The sequence below is a fragment of the Chlorocebus sabaeus genome, chromosome 22 (genome assembly GCF_047675955.1).
Source record: "Chlorocebus sabaeus isolate Y175 chromosome 22, mChlSab1.0.hap1, whole genome shotgun sequence".
NCBI classification, from domain to species: Eukaryota; Metazoa; Chordata; class Mammalia; order Primates; family Cercopithecidae; genus Chlorocebus; species Chlorocebus sabaeus.
This window is the reverse complement of record NC_132925.1, coordinates 86806636-86825332: the sequence shown is the minus strand read 5'-3', so window position 1 is coordinate 86825332 and position 18697 is coordinate 86806636. Positions and strand designations below refer to the sequence as shown.

The 18697-nt window shown below is 40.6% G+C and overlaps 1 protein-coding gene across 3 annotated transcripts in view; it reads right to left on the bottom strand.

Annotated features, from left to right (window-relative positions):
- SFMBT1 (Scm like with four mbt domains 1) overlaps window positions 1-18697 on the bottom strand; it is a 154970-nt gene that overhangs the window by 37518 nt on the left and 98755 nt on the right. For all 3 annotated transcript variants that reach the window (XM_007984569.3, XM_038003793.2, XM_007984568.3), the window contains exon 4: window positions 3604-3844. In XM_007984569.3, coding sequence (XP_007982760.3) covers window positions 3604-3844 — 241 coding nt within the window. The remainder of the gene's footprint in view (window positions 1-3603; window positions 3845-18697) is intronic.

Sequence of the window (18697 nt, the reverse complement as noted above, 5' to 3'; positions counted from 1 at the left end):
CCTATAATCCCAGCACTTTGGGAGGCCGAGGCAGGCAGATCATGAGGTCAGGAGATCAAGACCATCCTGGCTAACAAAGAATGAAATGTGTAATTGAGAACTAGGATTTTCAGCATGATAGAAAGGAAATAAAGCTTAGATGGATGAGTTAAATGAAAGCACTATCTTTCCGAATTTGTATTAGAAGCATCATGATGTAATTTATCCTGAGAAGAAGAAGAAATGCATTAACTCTAGACACTGAAAAGGCCAAGAAACACAAACCCAGTGACAATGAGCACACCCAGGTCTCTATTTATCTTGTCTCCACTGCTTTACCTATGTTCTTTTTTTTTTTTTTTTGAGACGGAGTCTCACTCTGTTGCCCAGGCTGGAGTGCAGTGGCGCGATCTAGGCTCACTGCAAGCTCCGCCTCCTGGGCTCACGCCATTCTCCTGCCTCAGCCTCCAAAGTAGCTGGGATTATAGGCGCCCACCGCCACGCCCGGATAATTTTTTGTATTTTTAGTGGAGACGAGGTTTCACTGTGTTAGCCAGGATGGTCTCTGCCTCCCAGGTTCAAGCAGTTCTCCTGCCTCAGCCTCCCGAGTAGCTGGGACTACAGGTACATGCCGCCATGCCCAGCTAATTTTTATATTTTTAGTGGAGAGGGGGTTTCACCATGTTGGCCAGGCTGGTCTCAAACTCCTGACCTCAAGTGATCTGCCGGCCTGAGCCTCCCAAAATGCTGGGATTATAGGTGTAATCCAGCTACCATGCTGGACCATAATTCAGGTAAACCTTACAGAAATGAAAGGGGCCTTGTAATACATACTGAAAGGGATTACTATGTATATAGTAAAATCAAATGAGGGCAGCTACATCAAAATTGTTCTAATGAAAGTACTGAACTTTAAAGCAAAAATAACACCATGGCTATTTAGGAAAAAGACCAAGTTTCTTATAAAGGAAAGAAAACAAGATTTTCATCAGAGTTATTAACAATGGTTTATTCCAAAAGACAATGGAATGTAACATATTTAAGAAATTTAATGAAAGAGAAAATATGAGAGAAGGATTTTATATCTAGCCAAACTGAACTTCAGATCTAAAGGCAATATACAAACTGTTATGAACAGGTAAGAACTAAGTAATATTGTTCCCATGAGTCCTTTCTAAGGAGTCCGCAAGGGAATGAGCTTCAGATGAGCAAATTAATGAGGTAACATTAGCATGAGAAATGGTAGTGAATTAAATATATATATAACTATAGAACTTAAACTAAATGATGGTTGTAAGGGAGATACTATGGTATATAATAGCTGCATGCTCTGAAAATGTAGTTACAGTATTATTATAAAAACTATGGGACAAGAATGCGGAAAATGTGAATAGTTGTATAAGCCTACTCATTGTCTTAAAAAAAAAAAAAAACAGGCCGGGCGCGGTGGCTCAAGCCTGTAATCCCAGCACTTTGGGAGGCCGAGACGGGCGGATCACGAGGTCAGGAGATCGAGACCATCCTGGCTAACACAGTGAAACCCCCTCTCTACTAAAAAAATACAAAAAACTAGCCGGGCGAGGTGGTGGGCGCCTGTAGTCCCAGCTACTCGGGAGGCTGAGGCAGGAGAGAATGGCGTGAACCCGGGAGGCGGAGCTTGCAGTGAGCTGAGATCCGGCCACTGCACTCCAGCCTGGGTGACAGAGCGAGACTCTGTCTCAAAAAAAAAAAAAAAAAAAAAAAAAAAGCTTTCTTGCCATGTAATTTAACTATTTAACTTTTAAGTGTTAACTGGGAGTAAAAGGATATTACCTGAAATGAGATGCTGAAGGAGAGGAAACAGAGCTTATAGCTAACTTCAGTATTGTTTATAGAAACAACAACAAAATAGAAAGTAGTCCAAAAATAGAGAGGACTTAAGGCCAGAAGTTCGAGACTGGCCTGGGCAACACAGCAAAACTCTGTATCTACAAAAAAAAAGTTTAAAAATTAGTTGGGTGTGGTGACACACACCTGTAGACCCAACTACCTAGCAGGGATGAGGTGGGAGAATCACTTGAGCCCGGGAGTTCAAGGACACAGTGAGCTAGGATCATGCCAATGCACTCCAGCCTGGGTGACAGACCTTTTGACTCTGTCTCAAAAAATAAAATAGAACGAAATTATTGTAAATGTTATTGGAATAGCTGGTAAAAACTGAATAAGGGCCAAAAACTGAATAAGGGTCAAAAACTGAATAAGGGCCAGGCATGATGGCTTATGCCTGTGGTGCTAGCTATTAGGAAGGCTGAGGCAGGATAATCACTTGAGCCCAGGAATTGGAGACCTGCCTGGGTGACAGAGCAAGACCCTGCCTCAAGAAAATGGAAATGAAAATAAAAATAAAAACACTAGAAAGTGATATAAATATAAGACCATGTTTATTAAACAATGTTTCTTTTAAAAAACTGAGTACTATCTGTAGATTAAACAACAGTATCGTATCAAAGTTAATTTCCTCATTTTCATATTTTACTGTGACATGAATACTTTGTTTTTAGAAATATATACGGCATTTTTGAATAAAAGGGCATCACGTCTAAAACTGACTCTCACACGGTTCATTAAAAGAACATAAGTAAAGCAGCGGAGACAAGATAAAGTAAACATAATATATGTCAACATTAACAACATTTGGAGAAACTTGGCAAAAAGTCTCCAATAATTTTCCATATGATTCTCATAACTTTCGGTAAATATGAAATTATATCAAAGTAAGAAGTTAAAAGAAAAATACCAAAAGTCAGGTGTTTTCATTTTTTTGAGACAGCGTCTCACTCTGTCATCCAGGCTGGAGTACAGTGGCACGATCTCGGCTCACTGCAACCTCCACCTCCCAGGTTCAAGTAATTCTCCTGCCTCAGCCTCCTGAGTAGCTGGAATTACAGTCGTGCGCCACCACACCCGGCTAATTGTTTTGTATTTTTAGTAGAGACGGGGTTTTGCCATGTTGGCCAGGCTAGTCTCGAACTCCTGACCTCAGGTGATCCACCTGCCTCAGCCTCCCAAAGTGCTGCCATTACAGGCATGAGCCATCCCACCCAACCAACTCAGGGATTTTCTTAAATCCGGAGTCCTCTTATCTTTCCCCACCTTTATCTCACCCTTCTCTTTCTTTTGCCTTTATTGTCTCTCTTCTGCTTAATTTGGTTTCTACTTCTTCTGGAGTGGTGCTTGATTTGGTTCATGTAAGAGTTCCTAATTACCATATTGCTTGAGGGTATGCAGAGAGAGGACAATAAAAACAAAAGAAAATCAACAGCACATCAGTCTGGCCCAAAGGGCTTAAAAACAACCAGATCTACAAATCTCCAACTCAGAGAACCTCACAGTCTGAAAGGATGATAAGCAGCTAGTATTCCCTATGAGCATCATAAAAACCTGAGGCTTTATGGAGCAAAGAAAATAATTTTAAAAGACAGGGAAAAGTGTATTATTCCTTATAAATATTTTCACTCAAAATGCTAACCTAGAAAAGCTGGGTAAACCTATAGGCTTGAGAGACGGAAAACCTCAAGATTGTGGACAATCCAAATTTTCTTACAGCAAAATCATGTCACGTCTTGATAGGAAGTATTTCATTACCTTCTGGGGCTTCAAGGGTCTTCTTATTCTGCTCACACCACCCAATGGGGTAGAGATCAGCCTTCCTGATGTCACACCAGAAATCTGCTCTCCGATCCTCCCCATAGCCATCATAGCGGAGAAGGAGCAACTGTTCACAGGTGGTGATGATGGTGGCAACCCAATAGGTTTCAGGATCTGTTCTCACAGCCACCTCCAGCTTCATCCCAGGAGCAAATCCATTTTGCAAACGTGTGTCCACCTTAACAGGGAAATGTTATTAAGCATCAGACAAGTATCTTAAATGAGTATTTCTTTGACCAATGTTCTTTTTTAAGACTTAGAATTCTGAAGCACTAAATGCAAGAACATCTCAAGGAAAACCTGAGAAATTCCAATTCTAACTTACAGAAGTAATCCAGACAAAACAAACGAATAGCAATATTGCTCTGCTCCATCTGACAATGAAGGAACTCAATATTTTCACCAAAGCAGTCTATAATGATTACAGAAAACGCTTCCTATTAAGTATATAAATTACTAGTCACTATTTTAATAGCTTTCAACCCATTGTTTTCAAGAATGATTTTTGCATCCATCAACAGGAAATTTATGAAGCTAAAAAAGTGAAAAGACAAAAATAAACCATAATGATAATAAATTAGTAAAATATGTACCATACACAGGGAGTCATAATTCCCAGTTTCCCTACAAGTCTATGTTTCCACCAATTACTCTTAAATAATATTTAATAACATCCCCCTTTCCCTCTCAAAACTGTTCTAATTTAGATGAAACGTTACATGGTCACAAAAGTCTGGGTTAGCAAATCTGGAACTATTAATACTTTATGTGTATACCAACATTAAATAAAAATACTATGAATAATAAAAGCCAGGTTTCTCACCATGGGAGAAAGAAGTGACAAATAAGCAAAGGGAACCCTGTGGTGTTGGACTGAAATCAGACATATCTGAACAGGGACATGACGACTGACTGGCAGGCAGATAAAGACAGACAGGCAGATAGATAGATGAATGAATGGATAAAGAAATGAACAAATAATAGAGACAACCATACACATGTTTTTCCCAACTCTGTCAATTAAGAGGGACTACAAAAATGACAGCTAGTCACAATAAGCAAATATAGTGTACAAATTTTGATTTATTTCTTTTCTTTTTTATTTTTGAGACAAAGTTTGGCTCTGGTCGCCCAGGCTGGAGTGCAGTGACGCGATCTCGGCTCACTGCAAGCTCTGCCTCCTGGGTACAAGTGATTTTCCCGCCTCAGCCTCCCAAGCAGCTAGGATTACAGGCGCCCGCCACCAGGCCCAGCTAATTTTTTGTATTTTTAGTAGAGACGGGGTTTCACCATGTTGGCCAGGCTAGTCTTGAACTGCTGACCTCAGGTGATCCACCCACCTCAGCCTCCCAAAGTGCTGGGATTACAGGCATGAGCCACCATGCCCGGCCTCTTTTTCATTTTTTTAGACAGGGACTGGCTCTGTCACCCACGCTAAAGTGTAGTGGTGCAATCTCGGCTCACTGCAACCTCAAGTCATCCTCCCACCTCAGCCTCCTGAGTAGCTGAGACCACAGATGTGCGCCACCATGCCTGGCTACTTTTTGTATTTTCTGTAGAGACAGGGTATTGTCATGTTGCCCAGGCTGGTCTCAAACTCCCGACCTCAAGCAATCTGCCCATCTTGGCCTCCCAAAGTGCTGAAATTAGTCATGAACCACTGTGCCTGGCCCAAATTTTTGATTTCTAAATACCATCTTCCAAAAACAAAAAAACAAACAAGGACTTCAGGGAAAAAAAAACTTATTCTGATTCTGAGATAGGAAAAATACAATTAGAGCCTGGAATATCTTGTGATGCCAGAAAGTAAGGAAATGATCAAAAAATGGGAGTACGTTGAAGGAACATACAAGACAACTAGAAGGATCTCACTGGCTACATGTGGGACAATTTGAGCAATAAAATAAATAGTGAGAGTAATGCATTATAACTAATAGATTTAAATAAGTATCCATGAGTCCACACTGATAGAAATAAACAGGGGAGAGGGAACAGATCTTCCTCAGAGTAGAAAACCAGTTAATAAATATAGGGGAAAAAAAAGATAGAAATAGAAAATCACTAGTAGACAAACACCACAGAGATAAACATTGCAGGAGCCGGGCGCAGTGGCTCATGCCTGTAATCCCAGCACTTTGGGAGGCCAAGGCAGGTGGATCACAAGGTCAGGAGATCGAGACCATCCTGGCTAACACAGTGAAACCCTGTCTCTACTAAACATACAAAAAAAATTAGCCTGGCATGGTGGCAGAACGGAACGGAAAGGAACGGAAAGGAACAAGGAAAGGAAAAAGGAAAGGAAAAAGGAAAGGAAAGGAAAGGAAAGGAAGATTTAAAAAATAAAAATAAAATAAAAAAAGAGATAAACATTGCAGGCAAGAATTATTGATGGATTCTAAAATACTATGATGAGAAACAGGGTATCTGCAAAATCTCAAAGGTTCTCCCAGTAAGATTCTTGTTAACTTTAAAGGGGAAAACAGCAACATTACAGTGAAAAAATCTGGCAGATGTCATGTAACTAACCAAAGTTTGCATCAATATCATGTATCTCTGATTTCATACAAGATAACTACAATATCATTCCTACAACATTATTGCCAAATCTGCACAAATTCAATCCAATCATGAGAAAAAAACAAATCCAAATTGAGGAATATTCCACAAATAATTGACATGCAATATAGGCTCATCAAAAATGTCAAGTCCATGAAAGACAAAGAAAGAACGACGAACTGTCATATACCAGAGGAGACTATGAAGACATGACAAATAAATGCAATATGGCAACCACAGCCACTGGAAAATGCAAGTGGAATCCTGGAGACAGCCAGAGAGGGAAAGTCTCACATTCTGTGTAAAAAGTCTTCCCTCGCTAGTCACTACCTGTTCTATCACTATCCTAAACACTATGGTTAATATCGACTATGTTTCCACACTATGTTAATTAAAGTATGCAGTATGAGTATTTTTTGAGTGGAGCTTCTCTTGTCGAACATTACTTATATGAATACATCACAATCTATTCAGTCCACTTCTACTAGTTACTAGGTATTGGGCAGTTCACAGTTTTGGGAAGCTACAAATAATGATGCCATAAACATTTTTGCTTGTCTCTTGGTACATACAGACATGAATTTCTAAAATAGATAACCAAACTGTTTTCCAAAGTAGTTGTACCAATTTAGTTTCCGAATAGCATATGATAAATCCTTTTGCTCCATTCTTTTTTTTTTTTTTTTTGATACAAAGAGTCTTGCTCTGTCACCCAGGCTGGACTGCAGTGGAGTGATCTCGGCTCACTGCAAACTCCACCTTTCAGGTTCAAGTGATTCTCATTCCTCAGCCTCCCAAGTAGCTAGGACCACAGGCATGTGCCACCACACCTGGTTGATTTTTGTATTTTTTGTAGCAACAAGCTTTCACCATATTGGCCAGGCTGGTCTCAAACTCTTGGCCTCAAGCAATCCACCTGCCTCAGCCTCCTAAAGTGCTGGAATTGCAGGCTTGAGTCACCACGCCTGGCACCTTTTGCTCCATTCTAACCAACATTTTTGTATTTTCAGTCTTTTTCACTTTTTTTTTTTTTTTTTTGAGACGGAGTCTCGCTCTGTCACCCAAGCTGGAGTGCAGTGGCGTGATCTTGGCTCACTGCAAGCTCCGCCTCCCGGGTTCATGCCATTCTCCTGCCTCAGCCTCCCGAGTAGCTGGGACTACAGGAGCCCACCACCACGCCTGGCTAATTTTTTGTATTTTTAGTAGAGATGGGGTTTCACCATGTCAGCCAGCATGGTCTCGATCTCCTGACCTTGTGATCCGCCCGCCTCGGTCTCCCAAAGTGCTGGGATTACAGGCGGGAGCCACCACGCCCCGCCCCCTTTTTCACTTTTAACCATTTTGGAAGGTGTGTCATATATCTCATTGTAATTTTAATTTGCATTATCTGATTATTAAGTTGATAACCTTTATATTTATTAGTCATTTAGATTTCTTCTTCTGGGAAATGCTTAAGTTCCTTACCCATTTTTAAATTCAGTCTATATTGTGGACATCAGTTCACTGACAGTTGTTTGTGTTGCAAATATTTTTCTCATTTTCACTATGATGTCTTTTGATAAACAGAAGTTCTTAAATTTATTGTAGTCTAATTTATCAATATTTTTCCTTAAAAAGTAGTGCTTTTTCTATGTATATACATTTTTTGGGTTTTTTTTTGTTTTTGTTTTTGTTTTCCCTGAGACAGAATCTCCTTCTGCCGCCCAGGCTGGAGTGCAGTGGCGCGATATTGGCTCACTGCAACCTCTGCCTCCCGGGCTCAAGTGATTCTCCTGCCTCTGTCTCCAGAGTAGTTGGGACTACAGGCGTGCACCACCATGCCCGGCTGTTTTGTATTTTTAGCACAGATGGGGTTTCACCATGTTGTCTAGGCTGGTCTCGGAACTCCTGACCTCAAGCAATCTGCCTGCCTCGGCCTCCCAAAGTGCTGGGATTACAGGCATGAGACACTGGACCCAGCTGCTTTTTCTGTATTGTTAAACAAATCTTTTCCTATCCTTAAAGGTCATAAATACAATAAACTATATTATTATCTGGAAGCCTATCATAGTTAGAACTAACATCCACCTGGAATTAATGAAGTTAATACAAAGTTAAATATGGGTAAGGTTTTGTTTCAACATGTGTATACAATTAAACCAGCACTTTTCTTGACCACTGTAAGTCATCACCTTTGTAAGAAATCAAGTGTGCCTACAAAAGTGGATCTGTGTCTGATTTACTTTTCCTTAGAGGAGCACTATGCTATCCTAATTAAACTCGGTATCCAGTATAGCAAGTCTTCTCATTTTGTCTTACTCCTTAGGTGTGTCTGGCTATGCTTGATCCATGATACATCCATATAAAAATCAGAATCAGTTTGTCAATTTCTACCTAACATTATATGTATATGTATTTCCTGGAATTTAATTTGTTTGCAGTAAATCTACAGATCTAGTGAGGGATCTTTCCAATAATGACTCTCTCATTACATGAACAAGGCGTATCCATTCATGTATAAAGGTCTTCATTTTACATCAATAATGAATTGGAGTTTCCTTACAATTATTATTAATATTTTTGGAAACAGGGTCTCTCATTCTGCCGCCAGACTGAGGTACAGCGGCACCATCTTGGGTCACTGCACCTCTGTCTCCTGGGCTGAAAGGATCCCCCTGCCCCAGCCTCTGATGTAACTAGGATTACAGGTGTGCTCCACCATGCCTGGCTAGTTTTTAATTTTTTTTTTTTTTTGTAGAAAAGGTCTCACTATATTGCCCAGGCTGGTCTTGCATTCCTGGACTCAAGCAAATTCTCCCACCTTGGCCTCCCAAAGTGCTGGGATTACAGGTGTGAGCCACTGCATCCAGCCTCCTTGCAATTTTTTTTACATTTAATCCTAGACATTTTACGTTTTTGATGTTACTGTATTTTCATTTAGTTCCAAATATTTCAAAGTTTCCCCTGAGATTGCTTCCTTTATCCATGTGTTATTTACAAGGGTGTTGTTTAATCTCTAAGTAACTAGGGACTTTTCAGCTATCTTTGTTATTGATTTCTAGTTTAATTTCACTGTGGTCTGAGAGCACACTGTATGATTTCTATTATTTTAAATTTGTTAAGGTGTGCTTTATGGGCCAGAGTGTGGTCTATCTTTGTGAATGTTCCATGTGAGCTTTAGAAGAATGTGTCTTCTGCTGTTGTTGAACGAGTCTACAGACGTCCATTATATTCAGTTGATTGATGGTGTTGCAGAGCTCAACAATGTCTTTACTGATTTTCTGCCTGCTGGATCTGTCCATTTTTGATAGGAGAGTGTTGAATTTTCCGACTAATAATATTGAATCCATTTGTTTCTCCTCGCAGTTCTACCGGGTTTTTTATTCGTGTATTTTTACATTCTGTTGTTAGGTGCATACATTTTAAGGACTATTATGTCTTCTTGAAGAACTGATCCCTTTATTATTATGTAATGTCCTTCTTTTTTTTTTGAGACCGAGTTTCACCCTTGTTGCCCAGGCTGGAGTGCAGTGGCGTGATCTCGGCTCACCGCAACCTCCAACTCCCGGATTCAAGCAATTCTCCTGCCTCAGCCTTCCTGAGTAGCTGGGATTACAGGCATGAGCCACCACACCCAGCTAATTTTGTATTTTCAGTAGAGACAGGGTTTCTCCATGTTGGTCAGGCTAGTCTCGAACTCTCAACCTCTGATGATCCACCCACCTTGGCCTCCCAAAGTGCTGGGATTATAGGCATAACGTTTTTCTTTATCCCTGATAACTTTCCTTGCTTTGAAGTCAGCTCTGTCTGACATTAATATAGCTACCTACTCTTTTGTTTGTTTGTTTTTGAGACAGAGTCTCACTCTGTTGCCCAGGCTGGAGTGCAGTGGTGCGATCTCGGCTCACTGCAAGCTCTGCCTCCTGGGTTCACGACGTTCTCCTGTCTCAGCCTCCCGAGTAGCTGGGATTACAGGCGCCCGCCACCACGCCTGGCTAATTTTTTTGTATTATTAGTAGAGACACGGTTTCACCGTGTTAGCCAGGATGGTCTCGATCTCCTGACCTCGTGATCCGCCCGCCTCAGCCTCCCAAAGTGCTGGGATTACAGGTGTGCCACCGCACCCGGCCTGCTCTTTTTTTTTTGTTAGTGTTAACATGGTGTATCTTTCTCCATCCATTTACTTGTAACCTATTTGTCTCTTTAAAGTGCTTTTATTATAAACAACATATAGTTGGGTCTTATTTTTTGATCCACTCTGATAGTCTCCGTCTTTTTAACAGCGCATTTAGACCACTGACTTTCAAAGTGATTACTGATATAGTTGGATTAATATCTACCACATATGTTAGTGTTTTCTATTTGTTGCCTTGTTCTTTGTTTCTATTTTGTCTTCCACTCTTTATCTGCCTTCTGTGGTTTTAAATAAGCATTTTATAATATTCTGCTTTGCCTTCTTAGCATATTATATTTTTCTAACTGTTTTTAGTAGTTGCCCTAGAGCTTACAATATACATTTAAACTAATGCAAATCCACTTTGTGATTTAAAAAAAAAACCTTATAATAACAATTCTAATTCTGCCATATCTTCCCCTGTATCATTGCTACCATTTATATAGATAAGCATGCCTTAGCATATATTTATACATAAGCATACATAATCAAATAAATTGTTGCTGTCATTACTTTTTTGTTTGTTTTTTGAGATGCAGTCTCACTCTGTCACCCAAGCTGGAGTGCAATGGTGCAATCTCAGCTCACTGCAACCTCCGCCTCCCAAGTTCAAGCAATTCTCCTGCCTCAGCCTCCCAAGCAGCTGGAATTACAGGCACCCACCACCATCCTTGTCTAATTTTTGTATTTTTGTAGAGACGAGGTTTCACCATGTTAGCCAGGCTAGTCTTGAACTCCTGACCTCAGGTAATCCTCCCGCCATGGCCCCCCAAAATGCTGGGATTACAGGCATGAGCCACCGTGCCTGGCTTCTATCATTATTTTGAATAAACTGTTACATGTTCCCTCAATAAAGAATAAGAAATATTGGGACAGGCATGGTGGCTCATGCCATAATCCCAACATTTTGGGAGGCCAAGGCAGGAGGTTCACTTGAGGCCAGGAGTTCGAGACCAGCCTAGGCAACGTAGTAAGACCCATCTCTACCAAAAAATATATATATTTTTAAGTTAGTTAAGCATGGTGGTGGGCATCTGTAGTCTCAGCTACTCTGGAGGCTGAGGCAGAAGGATTGCTTGAGCCTGCTACAGTGAGCTAGGATCATACCACTGCACTCCAGTCTGGGCAACAGAGCAAGACTCTTATCTCTAAAAAAAATTAAAAACAAAAAGGAGAAGAAGAAAAAAAAATCAAAGGTTTTCTTTTGCATTTTAAAATTCCTTCTTCAAAAAAAAAACACACACACACACATTCCTTCTCTAACACTCATTTTTTTTTTTTTTCCTTCCTCAGAAACCATATGCAGGCAAGGACAGAGAGGAGTGAAATACTTAAGGCATTTAAAGCAAACAGCCACTAATTTAGAACTGTGTATCAAGCAAAATTATCCTTAAAAAGTACCAAAGATTTTCTCAGGCAAACAAAAATTAAGGGATTCTGTCACTAGTAGACCTGCCTTACAAGAAATATTAAAAGAAATTTTTTTTTTTTTTTTTTTTTGAGATGGCATTTTGCTCTTGTTGCCCAGGCTGGAGTGCAATGGCACAATTTTGGCTCACTGCAACCTCCGCCTCCTGGGTTCAAGCGATTCTCCTGCCTCAGTCTCCCGAGTAGCTGGGATTACAGGCCCTTGCCACCATGGCTGGCTAATTTTTGTAGTTTTAGTAGAGAAGGAGTTTCATCATGTTGGCCAGGCTGGTCTTGAACTTCTGACCTCAGGTGATCCGCCCACCACAGCCTCCCAGAGTGCTGGCATTACAGGCATGAGCCACCGCACCTGGCCCAATTCTTTACAAAGAAGGAAAATTATATCAGTCAGAAACTCAGATCTGCATAAAAAAAGGAAGCACATCAGAAAAGAAATAAAAGAAGGTAAAACAGAATCTTTAATTTTTCTTTTTACTTTTTTTTTTTTTTTTTTTGAGAAAGAATCTACTGTCGCCAGGATGGAGTGCAGTGGCACAATCATAGCTCACTGCAACCTCAGCCTCCAGGAGTCAAGCGATCCTCCCACTTCAGCCTCTCTAGTAGCTAGGACTTGTAGCACATGCCACCACGCCCAGGTAATTTTTAAATTTTTTGTAGAGACAGGGTCTCACTACATTGATCAGCCTGGTGTCGAACTCCTGGACTCCAACAATCTTCCCACCGTGGCCTCCCAAAGTGCTGGGATTACAGGCATGAGCCACTGTGCCCAGTCTAATTTTTCTTATTCTGAATTGAACTATCAGATAATTGCTTGTTCAAAATAATAATAGCAACAAAGTATTTGGTGATCATAGCTTATGAATATTACAGCTTATAAATTAATGAATGACAGCAATGTTACAAGAGACATGAGGGAGGAATTGGTAATACTTTGGTGTAAGCTACTTGCACTACCTGTGAAGTGGTATAGTGTTACTTGAAAGAGGACTTGGATTAGTTGTAAATGTATACTGCAAACTCAAGGGCAACCACTAAAAAGAAAATAGAAAACATGTTAAGAGCACAGTGTTAAGTTAAACAAGACAGACAAAAAAGGACAAATATTACACAATTCTTATGTGAGGTACACAGAAAGAAGAGAGGTTACCGGGGTCTCAGGGAAGGACAGAATAGAAAGTATTTAGTGTATACAGTTTCTACTTGAGATGATAAAAAAAAGTTCTGTTGATGGATGTACAACATTGTAAATGTAATTAATGTCACTGAACTATGCACTTAAAATTATTAAAATGAGGCCAGGTACAGTTGCTCACACTTGTAATCTCAGAACTTTGGGAGGTCAATGCAGGAGGACTGCTTGAGCCCAAGGGTTTGAGACCAGCCTGGGCAGCACAGTGAGACCCTGTCTCTACCAAAAAAAAAAAAAAAAAATTAGCCAGGCATGGTGGTGCATGCCTGTAGTGCTATCTGCTCAGGATGCTGGGGTGGGAGGATTGCTTGAGCCTAGGGGTTCAAGGTTACAATAAGCTATGATTGCACCACTACATGCCAGCCTGGGCAGGGTCTTACTTTTATAAGATCCTGTCTATAAAAATAAATAAATAATTTTTTAAAAGTATTAAAATGGCAAATTTTACGTATATATTACAATTTTTTTTTAATTTAGTGGTTGCCGAAAGGTTTTCAATATGCATCTTTAATTACAGTCTACTTACAAACGACATTTTACCACTTCACATGTTATATAAAGATCTTAGAATGGTATACTCCCAATCCGCTTTTCCATCATTTGTGTTATTACAGTTACATATGCTATACACACACAGTAAATTTCTACTAGTTTTGCTTCAAAGTTATCTTTTAGAGATATTGAAATTAAGAAAAAATGAACTTTGTATCTATCTACATTTATACCACTCTCATAATTCTTTGTGTAGATCCAAGTTTCTGTCTTATATCAAATTCCTTCTGTCTTAAGAAGTCTCCTTACTGTTTTTTTGTAGTACAGGTTTCTTGGTAATAAATTCCCTTACTTTCTGTTTACCTTTAAAAAGTCTTTATTTCTCCTTCACTTTTGGATGAAATTTTTGCTAGATATAGAATTTCGGGTTAAGTTTTTTTCTTTCAACATCTTAAAAATCTTACCCAACTATCTGGGTTGCATAGTGTCTGAAAAGAATTTTCCTCTTTCTCTTTGGTTCTCAGTAGTCTGAATGTGATGTGTCTGGGCAGGTTTTATTTGTTTAGTAATTATTCTGTTTGCATTCTCTGAGTTTCTTGGATCTGTGGTATAGTATCTTTCTTTTCTTTGGAAAATTGTCCATCTCATCAAATATCTTTTCCTCACTCTTTTTCCTTCTGAGATTCCAATTACAAATATATTACACTTTTTGATATTATCTCACACTGTTGGTTGCTGTGGTCTCTTTTAAATTCCCACTCTTTTTTTCTCTTTGTATTTCAATCTGGGCTATTTCTAATGATCTGTCTTCAAGTTCACGGATCTTTTCTTCAGTTATGTCAAATCTACTGGTGAGCCTACCAAAGGCATTCAACTTTGTTATCACATTTTTCATTTCTATTATTTCTATTTCATTTTTTCTAATAGCTTCCACGTCTGCAGGAATTCCTTTTCTGTTCATGCATGTTCTCCACCTATTCTGCTAGAGCTTTTAACATGTTAATCACAGTTTTAAAATTCCAACATCTAGGTCATATGAGTCTAGTTCTGTTGATTGCTTTGTCTTTTGACACTTTGCTGTTTGTCTCTTGTTTCTTTATGTGCCCCATAACATTTGGTTGGAAGTCAGACATTATGTATAGAACAGTCAAGACTGAGGCAAATAGTATTTATGCCTGGAAATGGGCATGTTTCTTCCTGTCTTAGGCATTTAGTTTGAGAGAGAAAGTTAAGTTAATCTAGTCGGAAGCGAAGCTGGATTTGTGTTTTATTGTTGCTATGGTGCATTCACAAGTACACCACAGGCTCCAAATTCCTCTAGTATTATCTAGGATTTAGGGTATAGCTCATTTGCCAGAGGGTTTTTCTTTTTATCTCAATGTCTGCTGTTCCACCCTCAGATTTAGGTCATTTGTTGGTGACTGCACCTCAGAGACCATCTCTTTCCATGCTCTTGCCTCTCCCATACAACAGACCGCCATTTTTCAACACTCTAACTTGGTGGTGAGGAACAGGTAGGGAAGAGTACTCCCTGAGATTCAGCCATAGTCTTGGAGGCTCTTTGCCCCCGGGTCTAGAGGGTGAGAACTTCTCAGTGATCCTACCTGTCCCTCAACCTCAACTGCAGGGAATCCATAATGCTACAGTATGTATTCCTATCCCTCTCCCAAGGTACAGAGGGCTTATTTTCCCTTCTATTCTATTTTGCGGGTATAATAGGTCTGTATCTTTGTCGCAGGATTATTAAGAGTTTGTAATCCTTCCCTAACAGTTTAAAGTTTTTGTCCTAGAGCATGCAGGTAACACTTAGTGCCTTTCCCACAGCGAGTGCCTTTCCTTCCACCAGAATGCACATGAACAAGGCTTTTTCACCCTTTGAGATGCTTTCTCTCTGCAAATCTGATTGATCTCTAATTCCTCCTTCCTGTGTTCCAAACTGGATCCTGTAAAACTCCTGCCATAGGCCTGCACATCCATCTCCTTTGATTTGGAGATCTGAGTTCTACCAGCTTTGCCTATGATCTGCTAGCCACAAGCATCCCATCTCAGAATCTTCCCACACTCACGCGTGATTTTCACTGTATTTGGCAGCCCTTCACCAGATTATGATTCAGATTTACTAATATTTCCTACATTTGACAATAAAGAAGTTTTGCATTTGTTTTCCACTCTCCTGGTGGCTTTGTCATTCAAAGAGGAAGAGGTGAAATCTGTTTCTTTAACATGACTTTTTTAGAACCAGAATCTTTGTAAGAAAATTTGTTCTCCATTTGAATATCAGTACAAATAAATAAGCTTGGGTACATACATATCAGAATAACAACAACATCAAAAACAAGAATTCGAAGGTATTATATAACCACTAAACAGGCTTTCCATGTTAAAAAAGAATATTGAAAACAATTACAAAAGATTAATCTCCTGGCTAACACGGTGAAACCCCATCTCTACTAAAAAATACAAAAAACTAGCCGGGCGAGGTGGTGGGCGCCTGTAGTCCCAGCTACTCAGGAGGCTGAGGCAGGAGAATGGCATAAATCCGGGAGGCAGAGCTTGCAGTGAGCTGAGATCCGGCCACTGCACACCAGCCTGGGCGACAGAGCAAGACTCTGTCTCGAAAAAAAAAAAAAAGATTAATCAATTCAATATGAAATAAAATCCTTATCTGAAATATGTAATTCTCACCACTTTAAGAGAGATATAAATGAACAAAGAATAATCAAAGGCCGGGCGCGGTGGCTCAAGCCTGTAATCCCAGCACTTTGGGAGGCCGAGACGGGCGGATCACGAGGTCAGGAGATCGAGACCATCCTGGCTAACACGGTGAAACCCCGTCTCTACTAAAAAAATACAAAAAACTAGCCGGGCGTGGTGGCGGCGCCTGTAGTCCCAGCTACTCGGGAGGCTGAGGCAGGAGAATGGCGTAAACCCGGGAGGCGGAGCTTGCAGTGAGCTGAGATCCGGCCACTGCACTCCAGCCTGGGCGACAGAGCCAGACTCCGTCTCAAAAAAAACAAAACAAAACAAAGAATAATCAAAAAGGGCAGCTAACATGACTGGGTTTTTACATATGGAAAACTAAAAATAGTGGGACTCCCTGGGCATGGTGGCTCACGCCTGTAATGCCAGCACTTTGGGAGGCCGAGGCAAGAGGATCACAAGGTCAGGAGATAGAGACCATCCTGGCTAACATGGCGAAACCCCATCTCTACTAAAAATACAAAAAATCAGCCAGGCATGATGGCAGGCGCCTGTAGTCCCAGCTACTCAGGAGGCTGAGGCAGGAGAATGGCAGGACTCTTTAGCATATAAAGACAACAGCTAAAAGAATATGGTCAAACCTCACAAAATCACAGACAACACTGACTGTGCGTCAGTGTCTTCACAAATCCTAGAAAAAAAGAACTATGCCCCATGGAACATTGCTATGGGCTAAACGGTTCACCCCAAAATTTGTATGTTCAAACCCTAACCTCCAGTATGACTGTTTAGATACAGGCCATTTATGAAGGTTGTCTTAGTCCATTTAGGGTGCTATACCAAAATATCTTAGACTGGAAAATGTATAAACAACAGAAATTTACTGCTCACAATTCTGGAGGCTGGAAACTCTAAAATCAAGGCTCCAGCGGATTCAGGATCTGGTGAGGGCTCGCTTTCTGCTTCAAAGATGGTGCCTTCTTGCTGTCTTCACACGGTGGAAGTTGAGCAAACAAGCTCTATCAAGCCTCCTTTATAACGGCGCAATCCCATTTATGAGAAAAAGCCTTTATGGCCTAATCACCTCCCCAAGGCCCCACCTCTTCATACCACTGCAGTTGGAATTAGGTTTCAACATATAAATTATGGAAAGGCACAAACATTTAGAGGTCAGAAGGATGGAGCCCTGATCTAACAGAATTGGTGTCCTTTAAGAAGAGACACCAGAGAGCTCTTTCTGTTTCTACCATGTGAGGACACAGCAAGGTGGCAACTATCTGCACGCCAGAAAGAGGGCCCTCACCAGAAAGCAGCTACACACCTAGGCTTTCAGTCTCCACAACTGTGAGAAGATAAATGTCAGTTGTTTAAGCCACCTAGTCTATGACATTTTGCTATGGCAGCCCAAACAGACTATGACAAATATGAAATAAGTAGTTTTAGAATTAATTATTCTGTGTGTTTTAAGAGGGAATTAGAGTAAACAGGTTAAAAACTAGGTCTAGGATGGCCAGAATGACTCACGCCTGTAATCCCAGCACTTTGGGAGGCCAAGGCGGTAAGATTGCTTGAGCCCAGGAGTTTGAGACTGGCCAACATGGTGAAACACTATCTTGACTAAAAATTAGCTGGCTGTGGTGGTGCACACCTGTAGTTCCAGTTACTTAAGAGGCTGAGGTGGGAGGATCACCTGAGCCCAGGGGATTGAGGCTACAGAGAGCTGTGATGGGCGACGGACTGAGACACTGACTGCCCCCCACCAGAAAAAAAACCTAGGTCTAGATATAAACTATGAACAAAATTTGGGGTACTTTCTTACATTCTAAAGTCATTACACAGGGCAATTATGTTGTCATTGACAAAGCATTAAACTGGGTTGTTAGGGCATAAAACCGGACTGCACAGGTCACTAATACGACATGTAGGTATGTATGTCATACTTACGTTCTGCTCAATAAGAGTGACAGCAAATAATGCTACTGAAATTACTTTCAATGAATGCAACAAAGTAAATGCAACAAAGTGCAATAATTTTTTTCAATTTATGTCAAGGTTTTTTGACAAAAATAAAGGAATGTTCATAAACGGTCAAAAAGATAAGTCATGCATTGAGTGGCAGAAAATATACAAAACCAAAAAGGATTTTAGAATACGGCAAGTGTGACCAGGTGTGGTGGCTCATGCCTGTAATCCCAGTACTTTGGGAGGCCAAGGCAGGCGGATCACGAGGTCAGGAGATCGAGATCATCCTGTCAATGGTGAAACCCCGTCTCTACTAAAAATACAAAAAAATTAGCCGGGCATGGTGGCAGGTGCCTGTAGTCCCAGCTACTCGGGAGGCTGAGGCAGGAGAATGGCGTGAACCTGGGAGGCGGAGCTTGCAGTGAGCCGAGATCACGCCACTGCACTCCAGCCTGGGCGACAAAGCGAGACTCCATCTCAAAAAAAAAAAAAAAAAAAAAAAAAGAATATGGCAAGTGTTCTTACTAAGCGTGGCAGGAGGGCAGGAGGAA